Source organism: Triticum dicoccoides, chromosome 7B (assembly GCF_002162155.2).
Source record: "Triticum dicoccoides isolate Atlit2015 ecotype Zavitan chromosome 7B, WEW_v2.0, whole genome shotgun sequence".
NCBI classification, from domain to species: domain Eukaryota; kingdom Viridiplantae; phylum Streptophyta; class Magnoliopsida; order Poales; family Poaceae; genus Triticum; species Triticum dicoccoides.
In genome coordinates, this window is record NC_041393.1 from 438,691,624 (window position 1) to 438,709,400 (window position 17,777).

The 17,777-nt window shown below is 42.0% G+C and overlaps 1 protein-coding gene across 3 annotated transcripts; it reads right to left on the reverse strand.

Annotated features, from left to right (window-relative positions):
- Positions 1-10,702: 10,702 nt before the first annotated feature.
- LOC119335344 (F-box/FBD/LRR-repeat protein At1g80470-like) lies at positions 10,703-13,047 on the reverse strand. 3 transcript variants are annotated; one of them, XM_037607473.1, is made up of 4 exons: positions 12,059-13,047; positions 11,562-11,591; positions 11,334-11,438; positions 10,703-11,193 (listed from the first exon to the last, which is right to left on the reverse strand). In XM_037607473.1, the coding sequence occupies exon 1, from the start codon at positions 13,030-13,032 to the stop codon at positions 12,280-12,282; it is 753 nt and encodes a 250-aa protein (XP_037463370.1). In that variant the 5' UTR covers positions 13,033-13,047; the 3' UTR covers positions 10,703-11,193; positions 11,334-11,438; positions 11,562-11,591; positions 12,059-12,279. The 3 variants fall into 3 exon arrangements, with proteins under 3 accessions (XP_037463370.1, XP_037463372.1, XP_037463369.1); XM_037607475.1 differs by lacking the exon at positions 11,562-11,591 and having other exon boundaries at positions 11,355-11,510; XM_037607472.1 differs by lacking the exon at positions 11,562-11,591 and having other exon boundaries at positions 11,334-11,510.
- Positions 13,048-17,777: the final 4,730 nt, after the last annotated feature.

Here is a 17,777-nt window from a genome sequence, read left to right on the forward strand (position 1 = left end):
ACTTTCCCACACAAGACTTCAACATCTCTAACAATCCCAATTGGTGAAACAGTATCTCTATTGGCGAGCTTAATTGTAACATCAATTTCTTCTATCTCAGCAGGTGCAATATCATGCATAATTTCTTTGTATAAGGAATGAGGTATTGCACTAGCACTAGCACCCATATCACATAAGCCATGATAACAATGATCTCCTATTTTAACAGAAATAACAGGCATGCCTACAACAGGTCTATGCTTCTTAGCATCAGGTCTAGCAATTCTAGCAGCTGCATCACAAAAATAAATAGCATGCCCATCAATATTATCAGCCAAAAGATCTTTAACCATAGCAATACTAGGCTCAACTTTAATTTTCTCAGGTGGTGTAGGTGTTTTAGTATTACTCTTACGAACCACAGTTGAAGCTTTAGCATGATCCTTTATCCTAACAGGGAAAGGGGGTTTCTCAATATAAATAGTAGAAACTATAGGATCATTATAAGTGATAGTCTTTTCTTCAACTTTAATAGGTGCAACTACTTTTACTTCAGTGGGAGGATTATATTTAAACCACTTCTCCTTAGGGAGGTCAACATGAGTAGCAAATGATTCACAGAAAGAAGCTACTATCTCAGAGTCAAGTCCGTATTTAGTGCTAAATTCACAGAAAACATCGGTATCCATAAAAGATTTAACACAATCAAACTTAGGTGTCATACCTGACTCCTTACCTTCGTTGAGATCCCAATCTTCAGAGTTGCGTTTAATTCTTTCCAATAAATCCCATCTGAATTCAATAGTCTTCATCATAAAGGAACCAGTACAAGAAGTATCGAGCATGGAGCGATTGTTGAGAGAAAGCTGAGCATAATATTTTTGAATAATCATTTCTCTTGAGAGCTCACGGTTGGGGCATGCATATAACATTGACTTAAGCCTCCCCCAAGCTTGAGCGATGCTTTCTCCTTCGCGAGGCCAAACATTATATATATAATTACGATCACGATGAACAAGATGCATGGGATAAAACTTCTGATGAAATTCCATTTTCAATCGTTTGTAGTTCCATGATCCCATATCATCACATAGCCTAAACCATGTCAATGCCTCTCCCTTCAAAGATAACTAGCAAAAGGGCCCGTGCGTTGCTACGGGAAAAAAATCAAGTGACTACAAGACCCGATAGATCCACGTCCTATATTTTGAGACGGCATTCACACCTGTGTCACCACTTAACCTTTTTTCGTTGGCAATGGTTAGGTTCTCCTCTGATCACAATGCGTTCGAACATTATCAGTCCTAAGGCAGTGATTTCAGCTGCGCACACGTTTCAATGAGCCACACCTGCGCAAGATAATAATTAAAATGTGAAAAGATTAGGTCCATCTATCTATCATATTGAGAAGGAATTTGAATGAAGTGGGATCTCACCTTGGATATTGCGTCGTTGCCTTAGCTATGTCCGTCTCTTTGAATTGAACATTATTTGTGAAATATCCAAGGCAAACTTAAAATACCAGTGCATTAGCAACTGCAAGAATTAAAAATTCTCATTGATATATAATCTGCAACATTATCTCTTTTCTCTATTCTCTATTCCCTATAAGCAGCAGTAGCGCACACAACAAGAAATTGCCTCATGATAAATTGCAGCTAGTAATTTCAGTGTGTAAGCATCACTGCAAGTAGGTATCATCCTCAGCAGACCAGCATCACAAATAGCAGTTCTTCCTTCATGTCCATCTTACACTCACGCACGCCTAGAGATCGGGGAGCCACAACGCCTCCTTCTGCTTTGCACTTTGTCGCCATTGCGCCCAGCGCACACACAGACTCGTCCAAGGCACCGTCTGCCTTCTCCACCGCATCATCCTTCCTGTTCTGCATCTTGCAATTCTTGATTAGTACTTTGTCAACATAGTCTGCACTCCTGCGCAAAGAAAAAACGTAGTCTGCACTCTGCACCCAGAGATCTCCCAGCCGTGGGGTCTTGTTCTACATTCGCTTCTGCCCTCTGCTGCTGCTGCCCGCTGCCTCTGCTTGCCACTGCTGCTGCTGCCCGCTGCCTCTGCTTAAAACCGTTGTTGCTGCTTGCCATAGCTCCTTGCCGCGAACTCGACGGCGTCCATATGCGGGGGCAGAATGCCCATTCCACTTTAAAAAGATGGATTTCTTTCAGAACTCGCCCAGAAAGAGTTGAGAGACAGAATGGCAGCAAGATTTACCAAAGTGTCACCCGGCAACTCCCTGGTTGACACAAAACAGCTTGTTAGGATAGATCATGCCGTATATGCATTATTCAAAGAGCTAAATGATAGTAGAGGCACTCTAAGTTTCACATAAATTAACATTCCAGCAGGGGTTCCAAAGGAAAACTAAGTAATTTTAAACTCACTGTCAAATCTATGAAGCACAATCTTTCATTTTCATTGTTCAGTATCAAGTACCAGAACCTATAAATGAAATGATTGAACTCACGAATCCAACTGTTTAATGTACATCAACAACTCAGATGCATCCCATCTCTGAAATAATGTAGCCTGTCCATAAAAATAAACCATGTGTGGTATTTGCTCTGTTTATAATTAAGTGTCTTGTTGAATGCTTGTCTTGAATAAAGGGATAAATGCAATCATATGTGTAGCTGCATAATATATATAGAAAACAGTGGCGCCTGGCGATCTTAACAATGAAAAGGGTGAGCTTCCCAATTAAGTACAAGATTGCATCATCCCTTCTTGGAAGTTTTTTCACTGAACCTGACAAACTGACAGGGGCACTACTTATGCTACCTAACATCCAAAATTACAGAACCAAAAAGATGCACTATGCATTTTGGATCAATTCATATCCTAATGGTTTAAAATATAGCAGTTGCGCTTAAAAGAACATAATTATTTAAGCTATAGTATATAACTAACATGTTATTACCACGTTGATAATTTATTAGCTAGTGTCAACCAGAAAAATAAAGGGGGTAATTAATATCAAAACAAAAGGCACAAGATCTAACCTGCACTTTCTTGTTTTGTGGAGTGATTTATTGGGTACTTCCAAGTGCCAATAACATTCTTTAAAGGAGACCGATTTGTTGACATCACAAATACTGGAGATACCGAGAATTTCTCTGTAATGCGACATTAGATAAAAAATACTGAAGATAATGAAGAAAAGATTGCGATAGAATTGGTCACAGATTTGCGTGGAGGAAAATCAATCGGTCAAGAGCATTGCAACACGGTGTCCCCGCAGGAAGGTGTATGGCAATGAGCATAAAATTAAGATTAGGCACTAAAGTTGAGTTGGCACTGAACATACATTTTTTTACATCAGTTACCCACCAGGCTAAAAGTAAAAGATCAGATACCCCGGCTCACAATACTAATAGATTGTATATCTTCATATTTGAAGCACCCTGCATCTCTTTAGCAATACCTACATGTATGTGCCATAAAGAATGGTTAATTAGATACGCCATACAGATAATCAGAGGTATTCAAAAGAACACATCCAAATAGTTAAGCAGGAAAATAAACACCAAAGCCAACTGTGTGGCAAGGGCTGCTATACTGATTCTGTAAATCCAGTGTTGTTGGAGGCGGTGCAGTCATGCAGATCATCGCAACTCGTTTGCCTCCACATCCTATAGGACATAATTAATTGAGCCAAGAGTTTCGTTATTCAGTGGTGAATTAAATGGCTGGAGAACAGAGAGCCGCTGCAGTTCCTCCAGCCGGCAACCTCACAATGACGGCGACACAATAAATTGAAATTGTCAGCAATACAATGTGATCCTTCGCTGCATCAAGCATCATCCTTCGTGAGATTGATTCCTTAATTAATCATGGCATTTCCAGTTTAACTATTTTATGAGCTTACAAATAAAAGCACAAAAATGAAAGTAGCACATATATACACTGTTTGTGTTTGGAAGGATATCAATTCACAAACAAAAATAAATCTGTTCATGGACTTGTTCATGTAGTAGCAGACTTTTGTTCAAAAAAAACTGGACATGTGCTAATGGGAGAGATAGAGAGCAGATGGGGGTTGCTTGCCCTATCTTGGTGCAGCAGAGGCATCATCAGAGGTGAGGAGGTGCTGCTGGCTAGGGTTCCTCCATGTTAACCTGCGTGAGAAGGGAAGGAAACAAGATGAGCAAGGATCGGGAAGAGGAGGGGATGGGATGGGCACAAGATAAAACCTTGAGGAGCTTCAGGTCCATGGCGTCCTTCACATCTCCGTGAAGAAGCCATTGACGGCGGCGACCGTGGTGGATGGGAACTCCCATGGCGTGGTCCATCTACATCTGCAGCAGAGGATATGAACAGAAGGTGAGGTGTAGGGGTGGCGGATCCCGTCCAAGAAGGAAGGAGGAGGAACCAGGGGCCGCCGGAGACGCGCCGGTGAAGTCCTACCTGGAACCCTAGCCATGGGGGTGGGGTTGCGACCGGACGGTAGAGGCGGGGAGCAGGGAATCTGGACGGAGGGGAGGGAGGCGCGCACGATGGGGAGCTCGGAGGCGTGCTGCGCTTCGCCGGAGCTCGCCGGAAGCGGCCGGCGTTGGTGGTGGCGGCGGCGAGGACTTCGGGTGAGAGGGAGAGGAGGCGAGCTCGTGCTCCGTCTGCTCGGACCGCGGGTTGAATACCATAAACTACGGGGCCTTTTTTGTAAGAACGAAACGTTTTGTCATATTAGTCATTTAAAAAAGGACCGCAGGTTGAATACCCAAAACTACAGGGGCTTATTCAAAAAAATGTCGTCGACGTACGACCAGAAGCAATCGCTGGTTTATTAGTAGGTAGAGAAGGGAAGACCTTCTTCTTGACAACATCATCGGGCATACCTGCAAGCTTAAATAATCCACAAACTTCATCCACGTAGATTAAGTGTAAATCGGGATGCAATGTTCCATCTCCTGTAAAGGGATTAGCTAGCAGTTTCTCTATCATACCCGAAGGAATTTCAAAGTAAACATTTTCAGTAGGTTCAGTAGGTTGAGGAGCAACTCTTTTCTCTACTGGTCGGGGTGAAGATACCCCGAACAAGCCCCTCAAAGAATTATGCTCCATAGTAACAAGTGACAGTAAATTTTAGCACACTATATAAATTTTTCTTTACCAAGTTCCACTTACCAAAGGCGCTTCACTCCCTGGCAAAGGCGCCAGAAAAGAGTCTTGATGACCCACAAGTGTAGGGGATCTATCTTAGTCCTTTCTATAAGTAAGAGTGTCGAACCCAACGAGGAGCAGAAGGAAATGACAAGCGGTTTTCAGTAAGGTATTCTCTGCAAGCAATGAAATTATCGGTAACATATAGTTTTGTGATAAGATAATTTGTAACGGGTAACAAGTAACAAAACTAAATAAGGTGCAGCAAGGTGGCCCAATCCTTTTTGTAGCAAAGGACAAGCCTGGACAAGTTCTTATATAGAGAAAAGCGCTCCCGAGGACACATGGGAATTATCGTCAAGCTAGTTTTCATCACGCTCATATGATTCGCGTTCGTTACTTTGATAATTTGATATGTGGGTGGACCGGTGCTTGGGTGCTGCCCTTTATTGGACAAGCATCCCACTTATGATTAACCCCTATTGCAAGCATCTGCAACTACAAAAGAAGTATTATGGTAAACCTAACCATAGCATGAAACATATGGATCCAAATCAGCCCCTTACGAAGCAACTCATAAACTAGGGTTTAAGCTTCTGTCACTCTAGCAACCCATCATGTACTTATTACTTCCCAATGCCTTCCTCTAGGCCCAAATAATAGTGAAGTGTCATATAGTCGACGTTCACATAACACCACTAGAGGAGAGACAACATACATCTCATCAAAATATCGAACGAATACCAAATTCACATGACTACTAATAGCAAGACTTTTCCCATGTCCTCGGGAACAAACGTAACTACTCATAAATGATATTCATGTTCATAATCAGAGGGGTATTAACATGCATAAAGGATCTGAACATATGATCTTCCACCGAATAAACCAACTAGCATCAACTACAAGGAGTAATCAACACTACTAGCAACCCACATGTACCAATCTGAGGTTTTAGAACAAAATTGGAAACAAGAGATGAACTAGGGTTTGAGAGGAGATGGTGCTGGTGAAGATGTTGATGGAGATTGACCCCCTCCCGATGAGAGGATCGATGGTGATGACGATGGTGATGATTTCCCCTCCCGGAGGGAAGTTTCCCCGGCAGAACAGCTCCGCCGGAGCCCTAGATTGGTTCCGCCAAGGTTCCGCCTCGTAGCTGCGGAGCTTCGTCCCGAAAGCTTGCTTATGATTTTTTCCAGGGTGAAAGACTTCATATAGCAGAAGATGGGCACCGGAGGGCTGCCAGGTGGCCCACGAGGCAAGGGGGCACGCCCAGGAGGGTAGGGCACTCCTCCCACCCTCATGGACGGTGGTGGCCCCCCTCTGGTATTTCTTTTGCTCAATATTTTTTATTAAATCCAAAAATGACTTTCGTGGAGTTTCAAGACTTTTGGAGTTGTGCAGAATAGGTCTATAATATTTGCTCCATTTGCAGGTCAGAATCCCAACTGCCGGCATTCTCCCTCTTCATGTAAACCTTGAAAAATAAGAGAGAATAGGCATAAGTATTGTGACATAACATGAAATAACATCCCATAATGCAATAAATATCGATATAAAAGCATGATGCAAAATGGACGTATCAAAGCACATAGAGTATTCTAATAAATTCTGAATCATGTGTGTCTCTCCCAAAAGGTGTGTACAGCAAGGATGATTGTGGTAAACTAAAAAGCAAAGACTCATATCATACAAGACGCTCCAAGCAAAACACATATCATGTGGTGAATAAAAATATAGCTCCAAGTAAAGTTACCGATAGACGAAGACGAAAGAGGGGATGCCTTCCGAGGAATCCCCAAGCTTAGGATTTTGGCTATCCTTGAATTACCTTGGGGTGCCTTGGGCATCCCCAAGCTTAGGCTCTTGCCACTCCTTATTCCATAGTCCATCAAATCTTTACCCAAAACTTGAAAACTTCACAACACAAAACTCAACAGAAAATCTCATGAGCTCTGTTAGTGCAAGAAAGCAAACCACCACTTTAAGGTACTGTAATGAACTCATTATTTATTTATATTGGTGTTAAACCTACTGTATTCCAACTTCTCTATGGTTCATACCCCCCGATACTAGCCATAGATTTATCAAAATAAGCAAACAACACATGAAAAACAGAATCTGTCAAAAACAGAACAATCTGTAGCAATCTGTAACTTTCAAATACTTCTGTAACTCTAAAAATCCTACCAAAATAGGAAGTCCTAGGCAATTTGTCTATTAATCTACTGCAAAAATAATCAACTCAAAATCACGTTTCTGTAATATATTAAAATTATTCTCGTGCGCGTAAAAGTTTCTGTTTTTCAGCAAGATGACATTAACTATCACCCAAGATGACCCTATAGGTTCTACTTGGCATAAACACTAATTAAAACATAAAACCACATCTAAACAGAAATTAGATGAATTATTTATTACTAAACAGGAGCAAAAAGCAAGGAACAAAAATAAAATTGGGTTGCCTCCCAACAAGCGCTACCGTTTAACGCCCCTAACTAGGCATAAAAGCGAGAATAGATCTAAGTATTGCCGGCTTTGGTATTCAATTCTTCAATAGAACACTTATAATCCTTAGGAGTTTCCTTCCTTTTATTAATGGTCAAACTCCTAGGCTAGAAATCAAGAAATTCATTTGTAGCAAAAGGTTCCTTAATGATAGCGAAAAAGTTGGGATGAGAACTTATTGATTTGAGATCTGCATTTTCCTTACTAGAAGATTCACCCTTATTTTTAGGAACATACATTAATTTGGCAATTTTGGTAGGAGGAGTTGGAGTGTTTTTCACGGATGAAAAGGCAGACCCTAAGTTGGTAATAATATCCTCAAGCTTACCGATTCTTGTGGAATCTTGATCTATTCTTTCGTTAACTATAGGTTCCTTTTCTTTAAAAAAATTCAGAGTAACTCCAACCTTAGATCCATATTGGGTAATTTGGTTGTGGAACTTTTTATCCTAATTTTCAATTAACTCAACAGTGGCAACTTTATTTTCAATAATTTCAAGCCTTTGCATCACATGTTCCAAAGTTAAAACAATTCCATTAACCAAAAGAGATGGTGGACCAAACAAATCTAACATAGCATTATAAGCATCAAAAGATGGCTACCCAAGAAATTCCCTCCGGTAATGGTATCAAGAATATATCTATTCCAAGGAGTAATGCCTACATAAAAATTGCATAGAAGAACGGAAGTAGATTGCTTCCTAATAGATCTACTTTGAGCATTGCAAATTCTATGCCAAGCATCTTTTAGATTTTCTCCCTCCCTTGCACTTGAGATGATTGCAGAGTTATATCACCGTGACCTGTTGCAATCCTATTGGAAGCCGATCCTTAATGTGTCTCTTTGAACCGCTTATGCAACTACCCATGGCCTTGAGAAAAGAATGTCTATTGAGCTAGTAGTTGGTGAGATGATGTATCCTGTTTATGAACTATCTATGTTGAAGTTCTTCCGGTGCTTGTTCAGCTAAATAATAATAACCCCACATCGCTTATTTCCGCTTAATCTCACTGATTCATATACGCACCCATGGATGATACATCAAGCGACCGAAAACAAAGGTGCGGAGGATGAGGCATATGTAAAGAATACATCCGTTCCAAAGAAACACCTGGATCGGGGCGCGAGGAGCGGTGCGCGTGTGTGTGGCAGCGCTGAGGGGGTCGAGAAGGTGTGAGGAGGAGATGGGGATCGATCGGGAAGAGCTCCCAATCCCTAGGGGTTAGGGGGGGTGGGCCTTGGGCGGATTTGGGGGTGCGGCCTTGCTGGCTGGCTGGAGGAAGGCCAAGGAGGGGCGGGCCTTGAAGGAAAGCAAATGAAGTCTTTGGTAATGTCAAACTTATAATAATTCTAAATTTGTGATGGTTTAAATTATAAATACTTTGCCACTTATATTTCCGTAACTAAAAGTCTATGTTTTCCAGATGTACGATATTATACATATCTAACGTTCAGAATGATCTCTTTATAGGTCTCTATTGTGCTTTATGCCCATTCAAAATTTTAGCCCAAGGGTGGCATTCGTGCATATTTGCTATGAAAAAAAATCTTCAAAACTAAACGAACAATTATCTCTAAAAAAATCCAACATAGTGAAAATTCATTCGTATTCAAATGTTTTCAAAATTCTAAGAAAAACTTTAGAATTAGTTATTAAACTGAATATTACGGAACATTCAGTCATAGGTATGTCCCATTAAAAACAAATACACCACTATTTTTCCATCCGGTGATAGTGCTATTCTCAAGGAGGCGTCATCGAATTAGACCACAATGACTTTCTTAACTTTGTACTCCATGGTCCGGACACCAATAATCATTTAATTACCGGCACTAAGCGTGTATTTTTTAAAAACAATGAGCATTTCTAATTGCTCTAGGTTTCAAAAAAATATTTATATTTTATATATGTTCACACTTTTTAAGAAATCCTGAAATTTCCCAAAAACATTCTGATTTAAAAACATTTAAAATTGTTAACAAAATCACTAAAAAATCATGTGTTCATAAAATGTTGGGCTTGAAAACATGTTCCAATTGTAATAACAAAACATAAAAAATGATAGACAAACTATTTCATGCACCACTAAACTATTCCATAGATGAAGGAAGTTAGGCTAGCTTCTTCACATCCACACTTTATGCTCCGAACAACAATAAGAGTGTAATCTTATTGCCGATGTTTATCATAACTGCTATAAGAAATGGCACATGATGACACACGGTGCAGGCTTTGCTTTTTTTTTTTTTGCCCGTTGTAACGCACGGGCATTTGTACTAGTCATAATAATACAAACACTGTAGTGGAGAATACATTTTCAAACATATACAACACTTTACAATCTTCAAATCTTTAAGAATTTTTTTTTTCGAAACGGTACTCTTTAAGAATTACAATTTCAAGTTTTTGTACATCCAAATAGGAATTGGAATTGGCTCTTCTCTTTGACTCCACCGCCCAATTCCATGAACATGCAAACAACAACATTTACATTGAAGCCCATTTCCGTTTCCAGTCAGTTTTGAGATTGGACCCCATTTCCTTTTCTTTCTTTTTTTGGACACGGAGATTGGACCCCATTTCAATATCTTGAAACAGAGCCTTATTAGTGTTATTCCGAATAGTATCGGCCAGTGCAGTGCACCGCCCTCATACAGATGAGAATGATGAACTGCAGTGGAAATCCCAGCTCTTCAAGGGAAGCTCAGGACTACTCCACAACTTGCAGTAGGACGACCCACGGGAAGCTGAACTTCCGAATAAGAATATATCTTGTCGCACGTAGAAAATCACAAGAATTTCATTTCTTTCTGGGCAGTCAGGTCTGAGGATAAGTGATAACATGGTGGGAGCCGAAGGAGATGGCCAGATCTTCGCTCCCTCTTGATCTTCTTTAGCGATAGAGTAGTCCTGGAAGTGGTCGAGCCGCAGCACCCCCCGCTTCTTCACCTGACTATACCTCTGCTACCTCACAAAAAGACAATACCTCTACCACCACGTAATGTGAAACATCTACTAATCCATAGGAGCGTTGATATCCAAATTCAACCTAAGGAATATGCAGGTTAATCATAGAGCTAAAAAGCTGGGAAATTCAAAACCAAGCATGTTAATTCGCATCAACACATTTTGATCAGCGTCCAGAACAGAAAACATATTAATTGAACTGTTCTGGAATCTTCAGCAAAATATGAAGGCTAGGGTAAGTAATACACAACAGGCGTTCAAGCTTAGACAACATAGCTGGTATCTCTGATTACAACCAGAAGCATTTGACCATCATGGGTACAGAACTTCCTCCCCACCGCTGCGATAAACACGGCATTTCACAGATGGGTTTTCCCTAAAAATTCTGTAGGTTTTCTCGCATCCTCTGCTCGTTGGTAAAACCTCAGGGGCCAGTGTCACGGTCATTGTTTTCATCAGAGGCGTGCATCTGAACAGAAGTTTCAGGAAATCAATTTCGTCGCCATTTCCTTCGAAACCTTTTATTTCTACTTCTTCAAGAGCTGGCAACGAGATAGTTTGCCTTCTCCAGTTTTGGGGTTGCTCACAAGGACAATTTGATGGGCACACTTGTCTGCACTGAAAGAGAAGTGAGGTACTGTTAATTTTTTATAACCAAAATGCAATTAACTTGTGCGTTTATCTAATTAATCTAGTACTGTAGCTAAGCAGATTTCTTTAAAATGCATATATATCAGGTAGCCGAAGTGAATAATTACCGTGTCTTTGTCTATGGTCACCTTAAGATTTTGTATTACGTTGCAGATCCCAAGTAGATTCAACACAAGGGGCCCAAAAATATGTCCCCGTGTTACCAGACGTAGCTGCAGAACAGAAAAGTTGGGAAGTGATGCTATCTCTTGACTGGAGTTCCTCTCTGCATCTAGTGCATAAACCTGCAAATGTATACACAAGAAGTAAAGAAATAGAAAAAAAAACATACTTACAAGAACAAGAATTGCATCTGGTGCATAAGCCTGCAAATGTATAAACATGTCATGAAGGAAATAGGAAAAAGAACAGTACAAGAACAACAATTTGGCAACATACCACGAAAGTAAGTGTTAACTGGAGTATGCATGCAGGGAAGACCTCTTATGCAAGGGCGATGCATGCATTACATAAACTAATAGCATGAGAATTCAGGGCATGACTAGAGAGTTGATGAGCATCAAGTTATAATAGTTTTCATATTGGCAGCCACAATGTCAACTTAAAATAGCAGTGTTGGTGGCCTTTTGCCCCATAGCAGTAATTTATTTTAGTTGGGCAATATGCATGGATTAAGTTTTGTCCAATACCTGCTTCCTCTTTCGATTTGAAGTCTGCATGGTTTCATCAGCTAACATACTTTTGTCATGTACTCATGCACCAATTGAACATTCTAACACGAATAATTTTGGAGCAGACTGCAGAGGAAAATAAAGCAGGACAGTGGACACACCGGAGCATGTATGAACAACCATAGGGTATTGACGCTCTCCTTCTTCCATAAGCCTACTCTGCGCAGGCGCCAGACATCAATCCCCACATTTTGAAAGTTGCAATAGATGTCCCACCGTAGATTCTCCACCATCGGCGCGTTGAACGACACGCTGAAATCCGAGCTCATCCAGGTCCACAGCTCGAACTTCTTAAGCACAGGTGCCATGATGTCGATGCCACTCACACACGGGTGTAGTCCACGACAAGCTCCTCAATCGTCGGTGAGTGGACTCTGATCATACCGAGACCCCAGCCGTTGCCCACCCCCAGTACGCGCAGGCGAGGGCAGCGCTGGATAAGCTCATCCATGTCGAAGCGGAAGCCAGCGACGGACAGCCTCTCCAGCACAGGGAACTCAAGTCCATGGGCCGGCGGTGTTAGATACAGGTTCTGCACTTCCAGCTTGATCGAGGTGGCTCGGTGGAAGACAGGAACCTCGATAGGAATCGTACCATCTTTAAAGTTCCCGCAAGCAGTGAAGACCAGAGCCGTGGGCGCCAGCCGCGCGGCCGTACGGAGCAGCGCGGAGACGCGGGCAGGGTCAATCTGGTCCCTGTGCTCCTCGGGTATGTCAATCTCGAGGAGGGAGATGGTGGGGCGGGCGACCTGGACGAGGGCGTCTTCGAGGGCGTCCGGCGCGATCCCGCGGAAGGAGAGCTCGGCAAGGTACCTCCAGAGGGCGCGCCATCGACGCGCGACGGCGCTGGTGAGGGCGGCGGTGCGAGCGCAGCGGAGACGAACGAGTACCTGGAGGAGCAGGTCGTCGGGAAGAGCGCTGATCCGGTCCACTCCGCCGCCTTCTGAGCGGAAGGGACGGCGCCGGCGCGGCACGGACGACGACGGAGGATTGAGGCGGTGGCCGACCGCAGCTCCATCGCGCCACTCCGTCACGATGTGGAGCAGGGGGAGTTCTCGTTGGGCGCACGGAGACATGCGCCGGCCGAAAATGGAACGGCAAAGAGGATTTTTTTTTAGGGCTGGCAAAGAGGAATTGGGGGTTCTTCTGTTGGGCCTGGGCCGACGGAGGTGAGAGATGAAGGCCTCTAGAAATATTTTATTGTAGGAATTTTATAGGATAGGGTTTTCAAAGGAAAAATTCTTTTGAAGCCTTCAAAAATCCTTTGGTTCGTAGGAATGGATTTCTATTTTTATGTGAAAAAATCTACCCTATGAATCAAATGGCATCTCTTTTTTTATAGGAATTGAGATACATGTCATCTCACTTTCTACAATTTTCCTATTCCTATGATATCCATATCGTATAAACCAAAGGAGGCCGAAAGGTTTGCATGAAAGAATAAAAAAAGTCAAAAGGTATTCACGTTTGAGGGAGATCTAGGGGCGTGGATGCTATATCTTGCTTATAGCGAGATTAGCATCCGTCTTGCCTGAAGGGCTCACACGTAAGGGTCACCCATTAGTGTTGTCGCACGCTCTCTCTCTCTCTAATTCAGTCGCTCACTCACTTGTCTTATAGGGGAAACTAATCAAGGGGTACCCTTTGCAGGAGCCTCGCAAGGGTCACTTCTGTGGAATGAGAACGCGCCAAGTGGTGCATCCATTTGTAGCCGCATATCGCGTATTGAGTGCTCCCTTAAGATTTTGTTGTGTTGGCAAAACAGTTGTGCTGAGGAAACATATGTAGTGAAGGTTAGTTGTTTGGCAATGACTATGAGCTGGAGGAGGGGGTGAAGGGAGAGAGAGGTCGTGCCTGCGGTGACATTTATGACATAATTACAATCAAACACAAAAGTCAAAGTGGTTAGGAAAACAACTTTGGTTATGAAGTACACCGAGACATGCTTTGGGATGTAACAGTTTTGGGTTGTGATTCCACGAATGTTCTAAAATAGCTATTGGTTTCAGCTTCAGCTTTTCCAGTCCAAAAACTGCCCACAAACAACTTTTTTCTGTTTTTTGTATGCGTTTTCAGTTTTTAGATCGGTCTTTTCAGCTTCTTGGTTTTTGCCTCGTTTTCCCTAGGCCATCGAGAAATAAAAATAAAAATATTCTGCGGATTTTTTTGGCTTCCACAAGGATCACATATTTGCTTTTCATGAAGGCATATATTTTCTTTCTCGAGAAGCACAATTGTGCTTCTCGAAAAGAGAAAACACCTTTTTTTCTTTCAAAAAAAGCACATATTTACTTCTCGTGAAGGGACGGATTTGCTTCCATGAGAAGCACAACTATGCTTCTCATAAAAAAACACAAAAAATTGCTTCCGTGAAAAGCACGGATTTGCTTCCTCAAAAAGTAATAAAACACATGCTTTCGCTGCCATGAGAAGCATAGATTGCTTCTCGTGGAGGCACATATTTGCATCCGCGAGAAGCACAAATGTGATTCTCGAAAAGGAAACAAATACAATTTTGTTTCGTAGAATTGCTTCTGCTCTAGTTTCAATCTGCGTTTGGCTCCGGTTTATTCTTTCTGATTTTTTCAATGAAAAAAGTTCGTCAAAACCTATTAACATGAAATTTAGTTTCAAAAATCTCTACGCGAGAAATTTAATGATGAAAACGCTTCAGGATTTAGACGCATGGTTGAAGAGATGAAATATTTTAAATAAATAAATATATGGAAAAAGGAAAGACTCTCAGGTTGCGACAATTGATGCGCATGCAGTGCGCCACTTGTCAGCGTTTGAGAACGTGAGAGTGACATGTGCAAGGGTAAGCCTTAACTAGTGATTTCATTATTTTAGTACAATCTCGTTTTTTTACGTTTTTTATTTTCTTCATCGGTTTTCTCATTTTTATTGTTTTCTTTGTTTTCTTTTATTTTTTTACTTATTTATTTTTTGGTCTTTACTGTTTTTTTTCTTTCTTTTTGTATTTCTTTGTTGGGTTTTTTAGGTTTTCTTTGTCTTCTTTTGTACATTTTTTTATACACTATGAACAATTTTTATGTACACTTTGAACATTTTGAAAATACATGATTACATTTTTTGACAACTTAAATTTTTTTATGTCTACTTTCTTATACACATTGTACATTTTTTGTATACATGAGGAGCATTTTCTATATACGAATTTAACATTTTAAAATTACATGATTAGCATTTTTAATGAATTTTTTATGTATTTTGTCCCTAAATATTGTACCATATTTTTATACATTAGGAACACTTTATATATAAATGTTGAATATTTTCTGAATTCATGATTAACATTTTAAAAATAATTGTTTTGCTGTCTACTTTTTTCATACATATTCTACATCTGGGGTATATAGCAGGATCATTTTATATATACACGTTCAACATTGTACAAAACTTTGATTAATAATTTTGAAAAAAATATGTTTTTTATGTCTAGTATTTTCCATTGGCATTTTTTCCATACGCATTGGCGTATCATTTCATTGATAGAAGAAGATAGAATGAGTACATGAGGTGGTGATACAACACATGACACGAACGCGAGGGGCGTGAATATGGTGCCCGAAAACGGAAAGGCTAGAGATGCTCGACCCAAGCAAAGAAAAACACAACTAAACACTCCTACTAGAGAAGCTATCCAACTAACGACCAAACTACCAACATCTTCAGAACTAGCACCGAGGACGCCACGAGCAAAACAAGACAACGCCTTCACGAAGGAGAATGACATCGAGACGCCGTCGTCGTCCGGACCGGGAAAATGGATCAAGGGTTTCCCCTGAAACCCGAAGAGGGGCGCAGAAGATGGCCATGGTTGTCGCCGGTGCCAGCATAAGCTGCAGGGATTTCGCCCTGGCCAAACTCCGAGCAATCCCAAGCCATGAGAGCATAGATCAGATACGAGGCAGTTGGGCATACGCCGGAGCAGCGACTGCAGGAAGGGGAGCCGCACCCAACGCCGAAGGAGGCACCAGACACCGTTGGACGCGCGAGCTTTGGAGGAGGACGAGGTTGCATGGATGTGTCACGCCCAATATGCGATACTATCCTAAAGAGACTCGAAGGTCCCACCAAGGATATAACCGCATATTGAAACGCTTTTGCAAGGTGGATATCATTACATCAACATTACATAATAGATGGGGATACATACAAGAGGCATACAATGCCACACGAATACAACATCATCATACATAAGATCAACATCCGACTATAGATGAAACACAAACAGAAGCTCAAACGACATCCACCCTGCTATCCCAGGCTGCCGACCTGGAACCTATCCCCTGATCGAAGAAGAAGCAGAAGAAGAACTCCAAAACAAGCAAACATCGCTCTCGCGTCATGATCATCGCATAACCTGTACCTGCAACTGTTGTTGTAGTAATCTGTGAGCCACGAGGACTCAGCAATCCCATTACCATGGGTATCAAGACTAGCAAAGCTTAAAAGGAAAGGAAGGGGTAAAGTGGTGAGGCTGCAGCAGCGACTAAGCATATATGGTGGCTAAACATACGCAAATAAGAGCGAGAAGAGAGCAAGCGGAACGGTCGTGAAGCTAGCAATGATCAAGAAGTGATCCTGAACTCCTACTTACGTCAAACATAACCCAAAACCGTGTTCACTTCCCGGACTCCGCCGAAAAGAGACCATCACGGCTACACACGCGGTTGATGCATTCTAATTCGGATCTGGTGTCAAGTTATCTACAACCGGACATTAACAAATTCCCATCTGCCGCATAACCGCGGGCACGGCTTTCGAAAGTTTATACCCTGCAGGGGTGTCCCAACTTAGCCCATGATAAGCTCTCGCGATCAACAAAGGATATACCTTCTCCCCGGAAGACCCGATCAGACTCGGAATCCCGGTTTACAAGATATTTCGACAATGGTAAAACAAGACCAGCAAGACCGCCCGACGCGCCGACAATCCCGATAGGAGCTGCACATATCTCGTTCTCAGGGCAACACCGGATGAACACTACGTACAACTAAAACCAGACCTCAAGTTTCCCCGAGGTGGCACTGCAAGTGGCTCTGGTTCAGACCAACACTTAGACAAGCATTGGCCCGGGGGGGGGGGGCTAAAATAAAGATGACCCTCGAGTTAATTACTCCCAAGGAAAATGTAGGTGGTGGTGAGGCAAATGGTAAAACCAAGGTTGGGCCTTGCTGGAGGAGTTTTATTCAAAGCGAACTGTCGAGGGGGTCCCATAAATCACCCAACCGCATTAGGGACGCAAAATCCGGGAACATAACACCGGTATGACGGAAACTAGGGCAGCAAGAGTGGAACAAAACACCAGGCATAAGGCCGAGCCTTCCACCCTTTACCAAGTATATAGATGCATTAATTAAATAAGAGATATTGTGATATCCCAACATAAACCTGTCCACCATGGAGCAAACTTCAACTTCACCTGCAACTAACAACGCTATAAGAGGGGCTGAGCAAAGCGGTAACATAGCCAAGCAATGGTTTGCTAGGAAGGGTGTCAAAGGTTAGAGGTTCATGGCAATTTGGGAGGCTTGATGAGCAAAAGATAGGTAATGCAACATAGTGATAGAACGAAGCAACTAGCATAGCAATGATAGTAGTGAGATCCAGGGTAGCGGTCATCTTGCCTGAAATCCCGCAAGGAAGAAGAACGATTCCATGAAGAAGATGAAGCCATGAAGACGAACCAAGCGTAGACGAATGAATCCTCACGATCGCAATGCAACGGGAACTATCGAGAAGAAGCACACAACATGGTAAACACACCACACATGAACTAGACATGATGCACAAC